The following is an 11,067-nucleotide window of genomic DNA, read 5'->3' as shown; positions in this document are numbered from 1 at the left end:
CTCTCCCTTTTAGCTCTCTTTCACCACTCTGGCAATTGCAGCACATGTGTCTCTTCTCATTTTGCTTTCAGATTTTTCATATGCACACAGATGACAGGAGGCCCAGTTAGAGGTATTGCTGTTCCTGGCTCACAGATATTTTTGGAGGTTTGGTTGTTTCTTTAAACAGGTCAGCTAGAGTGCTAGGTTTATCACTTTAGCTAGAAAATCAGAGTGCTGCCAAGTGACAGATAAGAACTGTGGAAAGAATTTCTGAATTTCATTTCTGCAAGTACAGGCTTTTATTTTTTAATATTGTGTGGGATTTGGAGTGGGGTTTTTGTGTGTATTGGATTTTTTGTTTGTTTTTATTTCATTTTTCTGTTTGGGTTGTTTGTTTGTTTGTTTTTCTCATGTCTCAGTTGGCCCTGTGTTATCCACTGGGACACTGTGATTATCCAAAGCCTACAAACAGGGTGCCTGGGGCATTCAGCCATCCTGGTCCCTGCAGGATGTGTGGCCAAATGTGACATCACTCTCAAGCCTGACACAAAGAAAGACATTTACGACACTTAATTAAAGTCATCCAAGAAGTAAGTAACTATTCCAATAGCTTCACTATCTCAGCTCCCTGTAGTAAGTAGGAAGGGACTAGCTGGTTCTCCTGGCAAATAAGAGATATCTAATAGGCAGAATGAGTCATATTCAGGAAGTTTCTCTCTCCTCACTGACCATAAATGAAACCCAACAGTCAAGATAAACACAAAGAAAAGGCAAAAGAAACTGCACAGAAAGCAACTCCATTGTACTTAATCAAAATCCTCATGTGCCCACATTTTTTTAGTTACTCGTTCTGCCTTTGCAGGAATTTAATTATCACAATATCATAATTTTTATGTCCCTGCCCACTACTGGGAGGTTGGAACTAAATGATCTATAAAGGTCCTGTCCAGCCCAAACCACTTCATGATTCTATGCCTGCCTTTATGACACATAAAAAATTTCCCTGGCAAACTTTATTTGACTTCCATGTATTCTATTAGATCAGTCAGCAAAATAAATCCTCATGAATTTGGATCTTTCTCAGCAAACTGTAGCACTCTTCAAATGGAAATAAATCAACGTAATCAAAAGAAGGCAAATATATACACATATATTTGCTATAAATAAATGTGACAAGTAAGGATTGCCTAGTAGTTTGCTTTTGGATGTTGTGCTGTAGGACACATTTGAAGAATGTACCCATAGTTTACCAGAAACAAGGCGAATATTTTTTTTTTTTTCTTGTGAAAAGTTAAAAGAACTCTCAAAAAAGGGATCATGACAGCTTTGAGAGAAGGTGGATTAGAGTTTCAGCAGATTATGCAGTAACTTCAACAAAACTGAACATACTGCCAGGACAGTGCAAGTAGCAGTAACTGGTTACTTAAAATTGCATTTATACTTCTTATTTCTACATGTTTTAAAGCTGATAAAGAACTACTAAAAAGCGACTCTTAAACTTAAAAACTACTTAAAGCAACGCTTGACACAACTAATTGACTGAAATCCAGAAACTGGACGTCGTCTAATTATCAAAGGAACGTCAAAAAGAAGAATAAAAAATTAAAGCTTGAAAAAGGAAATTAATAATAGGAAGTATCTGGACTTAGTGTGTCCTATTAACACCTTCTTTATTTCCTTTTTACAAAAAATAGAAATAACAATAGACAAAACATACTGAAAAAAAAAAAAAAATCAATGCTTTTGCCTTGATCTCACTGAGGAGCTGCACAGGCAGAGTCCTGGATGAAACTTTGACAGTATATGCTGTTGACAAAGGGAAATAAAGATATATGACAATATATCCATGCAAGACACAAAGTACAAAACGTGTTCTGTGGTCTAACAAACATTTTGGAGGTTGCAAGTGTCATAACAATTTTCAAATTGTTACTTCTGCTCACCCATGCCTTTACACAGCACAGCTTACAAACAAGTTACATATACACATATATCATAAAAAAGATTTGTAAATGATCTAACTGATACAAATTAAGGCATCCTAACAGCTGCTGTTTTGCTGGTGAAGGGTATGTCTCATATTAGTGTTTCAAAAGGCTATATTTCAGATATTTCAAACTAAGTGAGACATCACGACACGGTTTAGAGGAAGAATTCTTGCAGCTCTGGCTCTTCAGTACTCTTTTGAGTGTCAGATTTCTGGATTTTCCAGTTGATGTCATCATGCCTGGAGAAAAAAAAGGAGAAAATTACTCAGTGGTAATGCTAAAAATATAAAGGGGTTGGCAATGGGTTTATTTACTCTGCTTTGTTCCATTTCTATGTACTGAAATCTGAATTCAGCTTTCTCTCTGGGCTTATTTTTCTAGACATATGTATGCTGTGCAAAATACTTTTTAATATTCTGGATTTTTTTCTGAGTTAAAACCTCCATTCTGAAATCAAACCTGAAAACCAATGGGCTGATGAAGAGCTTTTCAAGTGTCAGCATTAATTCGTGTGCTATTGACAAGTTCTGGTAACAATGCACAGGGTATCAAAAAATTCCTCGTACTTTAGAGAAAAATATCACAGTGACAGAAAGATCCACTACAATCAACATTAGACATATCCTATTGGTTTCTGACTCTGCCTGTAATAGAATTATCTTGTCCTCATTAATAATTATCAGGGAGAAATGAACCTATCTATCTATAATGTAAGAGACTTGAATGACAGCTTGCCAATTAGAGTAGAAAAATTAGGCACAACATATTTGAAGCACTCATTTTCTTAATTTTCTTTCATATGTTCTTGTTCTGAATTCCCACTATATTCCCATTCTCTTCAATTAACCTTCCAACTAATTGCTGATGAAGCATCCAGTCCACAGCAATTGTCGAACCCATTAAGAGCCTCACTTTAAGTTATTACTACTGAAAAGCAAGTGCTACAATACAATCATGATTAGCTGGTTTGATGCTGCAAAGGACAGACACTAGAGTGAGAGCAAGAGTGTGCATGAAGAAGCCTGCCTTTAACTCACGTATCGGTGAGCTTGACTCTTGGAAGCCAGAACAGCTTTATTTCAGTCTACAACCCTCACACAGAACCAAATATTCCCAAGAAACTTATACTTAGGATGATTAGATAACCTGGTGGTTGCTTCAGGGTTTAACAGAAGCTGACCTCAGGGACCATAGTTTTGGGTCCTAATAAGAAGCACATGTGTGATCATTATATTTTAAACCCCACTTTATACATCTAAATTGCAGTTGTCACCTACCCAAAGCAAGAGCAAAAGGCACAGAATTGAGCCAGGTGAGACCAACTTTGCAGGACTGAGTCTGAGGAGGTAAAAGAGGAGCTTAACTCTTTGCCATACCTACATGTTGGCATTTTAATAGGCATTGCTGTTATCATAGTGTTAACCATGTATCTTTACTAAAGGAGGCCTTCTAAGGCTAAGATTTACCTGCTGCATTGGCTTGGGCTTGCAGCGTTGAAAGAGCCTGTGGGTGGGTTCCCCATGTAGAGAGGCTCACCAAAGACCTCCTTTGGCAGCTATACAGTTGCAATGTGACCTCAAAGAGGAAACTTCTAGCTAATACAGATGTCTCTAGGTGTGTCTCTACTGTGCCTCATGAAAATGTATTACATACATTTCACATACATAAAATGTATGTGAAAATGTATTACCAATATTTCAAATTGGTAACCAAATATCTAATGAAATTTCTAACATCTTCCAGTGCCTGTATCACCACTAATACATCCTCTCAGGCAACAAGCAGTGATGCATGATCACAACAGTTCACCAGAGAACTAATATAAATCTTCTGTGACAAGGTTACTTTCACGTTCATGTTATACTCTACTGATACGAATGGTATGGTAACTATTTTGTCAGACATACAGATAAGCATTCTTTTACTGGAGGATATATTTGAAGTTGTAATTTATCCAGTATTAGGCCTAGCAGTGGGATATGTATTAGGTTAGATCCATTTGCTCTTTTAGAAGCATGCCTATTTTACTATCTGACAGACATCTAATGATGGATTCTGCTGAGTGCTCCCATGTAGGAGGCAATTTTTGCTGCTTATAGCTGTACCTAATACAGGGTTTTATACTGATATGGTGAGTTATTGCTTATTTTAATGTAATGCAGATCTCAGATGATTTGAAGTGTGGGAAAGAACTGTTCATTGGCATACATGTAAGATGGAAAAACTACTACAAGTATTTGCTTGGAGTTGTAATTTGCAAAAACTAGATAATCCTTCTAAAAAAGGAAAAAGTATCCAAAACTGTATTACACATCCAAAATTTCCTCCAAGGCTTAAAAAAAAAATAAAATTAAAAATTAAAAGGCCACTATAATTTCAGCACAGTTGTCTACTATTAAGCTGTGACCAGCTTGAAAAAGTAAACTACAAAGCCTTAATGTACTTTGGGGCATTTCTACGGACAACAAAAAAACAAACGAAAAGAACAGAAGCTGAAGAAAAAAGGTGCTGGAAACTAATCAACTGGAATGTCATTTCACTGAAAGAAGATCTTTTATAATGACTTCAGATTTCAGAAAATGCTAACTAAATCCCCTATATAAGGGTGTAGCGTCAAAATGGGCTTGGGACAGCGTTCAGAAATATAACTGCCCAATATAAAAATCTGTGAAGGCTTTAACCACCAAAGACCATCCTGCTCTCCAAAAAATATTTTTTTTTGTTTTCTTTTTCTGAAATAGTTCTGAAATGGCAATTACGTAGTCTCCCCAGGCTATCCAGGGAAAATTCAAACAGTGTCCAGGAGCTTGTAGTGCACACAATGGTGATGTTCTTTTAAGATTTAAATGTCACAACTACTGGGCATCATGTAGTTGACAAATGTCAGGCACACATTTTGCTATTCAAAAATCACAACATATGCTAAAGGTCACTGCAAAGGCTAGCTTAGAAGCTCTGAGAACCTTCAGGTCTGTGTCCCGATTTCTGAAAACCAAAATACATCTTCTATTCTTACGTGGTATTTGGAAATCTCATGCCACAGACTTTGACACATAGTTTTCCTACTTCCTAATTTTTGGGTACTGTAACAGCCTCCTCAAGCTGTGCCCTTCGTGCACTCTGCTCCTTGTTTCCTATTCTGGTTCTCCATGTGTCCATGGTAATGGGGGCAGCTTTAGGACATGGTGCCTAGACCCGCAGTGCCTGGAGGGATAGCCAGGAGTTCATGCCTAGCCATCACCCTCCCAGCAAATGACTGCACAGACCTGCAGTGGCAGCCAGACTTTCCCTGTCTCTCACTTCTGGGAAAATGCCACATTGCCAGGGATTTCTTACACAAGAGAAGTTACACAAGGCAAGTGACAAATTACAACAACTGCCAACATCGGGGAGATGGCTCTAACATAAGGATGAGATTAATCATTTTGCATTAATCTATAATCTGGACAGGCAGCTGGATGTTTTGACTGGAAGCTGCCCACTGATGCTCCCCTCAAACTGCTGCTATTCAGCCTTCTCCAGAGAAGTTTCCCTCTTTTTTTTCAGGAGAGAATGAAACCTCTTGGAAATCTTACCGTTTCTGGTTTCACATACACCACTGCCAATGGCTTCTGGACAAGACTCTCATTTCCATTACAGAAATTGAGTTTTTAGGTATGGGAAGGTTCTGGTAATAGAGAACTGGTGAATGGACCTCCCTTCCTCCATGTATTAGATATTTAGAAAACACTAACTTGAAAGTGACTTAGGGTTTTGAACTGCAGAATAACTAGTATCAAACTACTTACATTTCAGTTTAACAGAAATAGAAAAAAGGAATTTGTTAGTGTTAAGAGTTAGGTGAAAATGACAGGTCATTTTTAGAGACCATTTGCTTATAAAATAAACAAATATTTTATCAAGTGGTGTTTTTTCTAACATATCTTTATGGAATTGAGGGACTGGTCTCTATCTGCCTGAATAATCCTGATGGAACAGGACTAAATTAAGGAGTTCGAATACAGGCAGAATTAATCAGACTTAAAAACCAAATTTAACGTCAAAGTCTAAGGGAGAGTAAGAAAAATGTGTGAAAATAGAAGAGCACTTAGACTTAAAGTACAGCATTCTGCTTCATGTTCTCTATATTCTCTATTTAGAGATGAACTGTGGTCTTTTTGTTCTTCTCATGAGAGGAAATTTAATTTCCATTCTCATCTGGTACTTGACTTTTATTCAACAGAGGCAGAATACTCAGCCAAAGTCTGCTATACACCCTGGTGGATTTATGAGCCTGAATACTTTCTGTACTTGCTTGGAACTGAAACCCTGTAGCGAGTTCAATGGTGACATCAGCAGAAATCCATCATAAATTTCTGCTTTTCTAGGAATTCAGATGTTCATCTACTTTCCCTCTCGTGAATCAGTTGATTCCAGTGTTTCAGTTACAATGTTAACAGACACATACAATTTGAGAAAAGAAGGCAACAGAGATGCTAAACATTACCATGCATAAGCACATACCAAGCAAAGTTACACAGTTCTTCATTCAAGGTGCTAGAAGAAAGACTGGTGTAGCTGAAGTAAGGATCCTAAGGAAGTACAACAGCATATCAATTAAGAGCATGCACAGAGCTTCGCACATGCATAACATGGAAATCCACTAAAACATGCAGCCAGATAGCCACAGTAACATTTTAACAGATTTCTTTTTGTGCCTGAATCTGTTACCTCTTTGAAATACATGCTGTGGTCCAGTCAGTTGGTATGACCATTTCTTCTTTCCACAGTTCTGATGCTGGCAGCAATACATGCAAACATGGCCTTTTCACAGAACAAGCATTTTATGTTGCAAGCATCAATACTGTTAGAATTACCTGATATAATCCTTCAAATTTCTTATGGAATTACAAAAATGACTCATGGCCTTGCAATTTATCAGAAAATCTTTGAAGACAGACTGTCTTTTCCTCTGCCACTATGAAATCTGATTCACCCATTTATAAAAAAAAAATCGCCAGTGTGTTATAAAAATACTTAGTCAAATTGGGTGTTCAACTAGATGGTGCACATCTTTAATTACTCAAATCAGTAGTTCATATTTTAATCCTGAGTAAACCTTAAGAAATGCAGTCCCACTTCAATTTAGCCCTTTAGGTTGAATTTTTCATTCAGTTTAATTTAATTTCAGTGTGCTATAGCACTACTGGTCTAACAGTACCCACTAATGTGAACCATTCACTATTTCCCAGTTCTCTCTTTCCACTGTTTCTTTTGCCTCCTCTTTGCCTAAGATTTTCCTGTATTTTTCTCCCATTACCTTGTCATACTTTTTACAGTATATAATTCACCACTGCTGCTGCCTTTCCTATTGGCCTGCTTTATGGTGTTTTTTTCATCTTGAAATCTTCATTTCTTTCCATCTACTGCTTCCCTCCCTCCCTGTCCTCCACAGAGGATTAAATCATCTACCATTCCCTCTCACTCACCTCTATTGTATCTCCAGATGCTTACACTTCTCTCCACTTCACAAACATACTGCACCCACAGTATTTCCTACATCTGTCTGTTTTATTCAGTACAAAATCACAGAATCACAGAATTAACCAGGTTGGAAAAGACCTTTGAGATCATCAAGTCCAACCTATGACCTAGGCTGACCTAAAACCTTGAAAGATGCAGTTGTTCCAAGTATTTTCTCCTTTTTTTTAAACAAGAAGACCACCAGCCTTTTAACTGTGCACACCCCTCTTTCCCTTGGGTTTCCAGAAAAGGCACTCTGTTCACTGCAGAGAGATGGGAAGATCTGAATCCAGTATGTTTTATGGCAGGCCAACCATATACTCTGATACAAGAAGATTCTATGCTATGAGGATAGCACAGAAGGTGGTCAAAGAAGACTTGCCAATGACAGCTTCAAAACCTAGGGTTGGCTGTAGCTCCCACAGAAGCAGGAAGGAGCATTTCTTCAATTTTTCATTGTTATTTTTCTTATTCTTTTGGCCTCATCAGTTTTTATAGGACAGGACAGGGCTAGTTCTTCAGTTATTTACTCCTCAGAAAACCCAAGGTTTCAAGACTGGCATTCTCATTGCATGTTTTGTCGCTCGCTGCAACAGCAAACATCATTTCCATGTGAATCAAATCTCTGTGGAAAACTTTCAACACAGAATATGTGAATCATGTGCCCTAAGAGCACAGACTCTATACATAAGCAATACCGCTCCTTGGAAAATTCTTCCAGAACTAAAAAGTTCCAGAACTAAAAAGATGGGCTTTCTGTAGGTCAAATACAATAAAGTATTTGTCTGTATCATTTTGCAAAACAAAGGCAGAAGGAAGAAGCTGTCAAACTTATGCATTACTTAACGAGACAAGAAAATAAAGGCCCCTCCTTCTTTCCATGTACTCACTGGCTTGTTTCTTCCTTTTGAGACAACTGCTGGATTTCCCTTGCTTTCTGTTGTCTTCCTTCCTAGTGAGGTAAAAGGCAACGTTGAGGAGGTTTTGATGAGGTTTGCTGTTTGACAGTTGTTGTTGTTATTTTGGTTGCCACTCAGTGTCTCCATTATGGACCTAAAGGCTCCAAAAGGCCTTTTCAGCTGATCCCCTGTATGCTCCCCAGAGCTGGCTGGAGCCCGCATGAGTCCTTTGCTCCGGTCTTTATCCTTTTCCTCATTTAATTCTGACTCTGCTAGTTCCACCTGCACCACAGGCTCCTCAAAAGTTACTCGCAGTTTCAAATTCTGAGAGGTTCTTCGCTTTGAAGATGGAGACTTGAGAGCACTCTTAGGGCTGGTGGCAACCTTCTGAGCAGTGGCACTATCCGTGCTGGATGGAGAGTTGTCTCCACAAAACTGGTTCTGAGGTACTGTACCAGACTGATATGGGGCTTCATTATCTGGATCGCTGCTCTCCGAAGTAGGGGAAGGACTGTGGCCGTCCACAGACTTAGAGACCCTGATTCCAAAAGGGAAGCGCCGTCCTGCTGTGGAAGTGTGCTTCTTAAGCATCATGTTCAAACTCTCTGTGCTCTCAACACTCTCCACTATAGGCTGAGGTCTTGGTTTGTCAGTTCTTTTCACAGGGGTGTTCTTGTGGTCCTCAGAATTAGCTGAATCTGTATCAGACTCGCTGAGAGACCGCTGCATCAGTTGCCTCAGTCGGGCTAACTTCAACTCCCTTTTCTCTGGCAAAATCTTCTTCACGTTCTTGGAGGACGCATGAGCATCCTGAAATTCCAAAGTCAGCTTTTCCTGCATACAGACATTTTCAGATATTTCCTTCCCCAACAACTGGCGCAGGATTTTATCTGAGTCCTCATCTTTTATCTTTGCTCGAGCACGACTAGATGTACTCGTTCCCAAGCTGCCAAGAATCTGAATCCCATCTTGGGTGTTCAGTTTACTTTTTGGTGGAGACAATTCATCTGCTTCAGATGGTTTCCACTGGGGTTTGCTAGAAGCAGGAGATGATGGCAAGCTTAAAGAAAAAAAGAGGAAATGTCACAGCAAATGAAGGCATACCAAAATGTGAAACCAGCATTTTCAATGTATGTGTCTGTCTCAGTTTATTGTTACTTGTCCTTTTCATCCCTGCTCACATGGACTTCATTACTGTGATGCCACAGCAAAGACTACATAGAGAAGGATGCAATACTGTTTCCACTCCTATGTAGAATGAGTATCTTCACCTTCTCTTACAAATTAAAAACTCCTTAAAATCAAGGCTTAGAATGGCTATTCAAGTTTTCCTATTTTATGAGGAAAACTCGAGAGAAACCACTCCTATTTGTGTGAGCTGACATGCAAAAAACTGCCAGAAGGCCAAATGCCTACTATCCAAATCACATGATAATACAAAAGTGGCTTACTCTAAGTCCTATGAAAGTACCACCTCTCTGCATAGCAATGATTTCATAAATCTAAACTGCAGCTGGTATTAATAATAACAACCATATAAGACCTCATAAAAAGTCAGGGCAATTTGCACTCAAAACCTTTCCATACATGAAATACTGAAAAGCAAGAGAAAGGTGACATGTATGTATTTCAATACAAATAGAATAATAAATTAAATTTAGAACTCCAACTGTTTTACAGAAGGGAACAGCAATTTCAACAATGCCTGATTTGTGAAGAATATAAATTGCAGAGACATTTTCTTTTCCTGTGGCATATGCTAGAGCTCGTAACACTTCACATTCTTACTTTAAACCACTTTTCCTCTAAGCAAGAAAAAAATTAGGTTCTTGTAAAGCTCTTTCTGCTCTGATGAGTCCATAGTTCTCACAGTGTAAAAAGTTCACATGCCTCTACTAGACACCTTATTTTTAATTAATTCAATGCTTTTTTTTTCCTGAGGCAAACCTAAACACTCTGAAGAACATGCATTTATCTACAGTGCACATTCCTAATAAAAGGGATATGTTCTCTTAGATCTGCTACTGCCTCCTTGGATGATGAAAATATCTCCAAGTGAGCTCCAACTAGAAGGAAGAGTAGCAGCCAAGTATGAAATACAATAGAGTGTAATTTTCAGACTTGCTGACTTAACTAAAATGATGTTGAAGCCTACCCTTTTACAGGAATAATGAATGATGAGGGATCTGCTTTCACCTGATCTTATCTGATACTGAAAATAAAACAGTCCTGGTGCACACCAGAACTTAGATACGAGACCACTTGGAAAGATGAGGCATCAGAAATCACAAAAACCAAATGAGCTGGAAAACAGTTTTTGGCCCCATTCTCCCTGTTGAGCTGGCACACAGGGAAGACTAAGATTCCTTACAACAGGCAAAAAGCCCTTTTTCCAGTGTGGTTTTCTACTTCAGCAGGACTTTGGAGTTCACAGCCCTTTCCTAGATGAAGTTCCTTTACACAAATGTGTCTCCAATTGCAATGTCTTTGTTATCAACTACTGCAACTGTTTGCATTTGTCTGAAACAGTATATATTTAATTCTGGGCCACAGAGCACTTGTACAGAAAAATGCTCATGATTCTGTGAGAATTGAAAAAGAACAGTCACTGACCCTGAAAGTTCCTACTTGATGAACCAAAGCTCAGATTGTCAATGGCTGCAGAACTTTCACACCAGCTTTACAGTTTCACACGC

The 11,067-nt window shown here is 38.5% G+C and overlaps 1 protein-coding gene across 3 annotated transcripts in view; it reads right to left on the bottom strand.

Moving 5' to 3' along the window:
* Positions 1-1,635: 1,635 nt before the first annotated feature.
* SNCAIP (synuclein alpha interacting protein) overlaps positions 1,636-11,067 on the bottom strand; it is a 93,294-nt gene continuing 83,862 nt past the window's right edge. For 2 of the 3 annotated variants that reach the window (XM_058827858.1, XM_058827859.1), the window contains exons 10-12: positions 8,363-9,431; positions 6,474-6,541; positions 1,636-2,209 (exon numbers count right to left, since the gene is read on the bottom strand). In XM_058827858.1, the coding sequence (XP_058683841.1) occupies positions 2,125-2,209; positions 6,474-6,541; positions 8,363-9,431 (1,222 nt within the window). In that variant the 3' untranslated portion in view covers positions 1,636-2,124. The remainder of the gene's footprint in view (positions 2,210-6,473; positions 6,542-8,362; positions 9,432-11,067) is intronic. The other variant, XM_058827860.1, reaches the window with a different exon arrangement.

Source organism: Poecile atricapillus, chromosome Z (assembly GCF_030490865.1).
Source record: "Poecile atricapillus isolate bPoeAtr1 chromosome Z, bPoeAtr1.hap1, whole genome shotgun sequence".
Classification (NCBI taxonomy): domain Eukaryota; kingdom Metazoa; phylum Chordata; class Aves; order Passeriformes; family Paridae; genus Poecile; species Poecile atricapillus.
The sequence above is the reverse complement of the archived record's forward strand: the minus strand, read 5'-3'. Positions and strand labels throughout refer to the sequence as shown.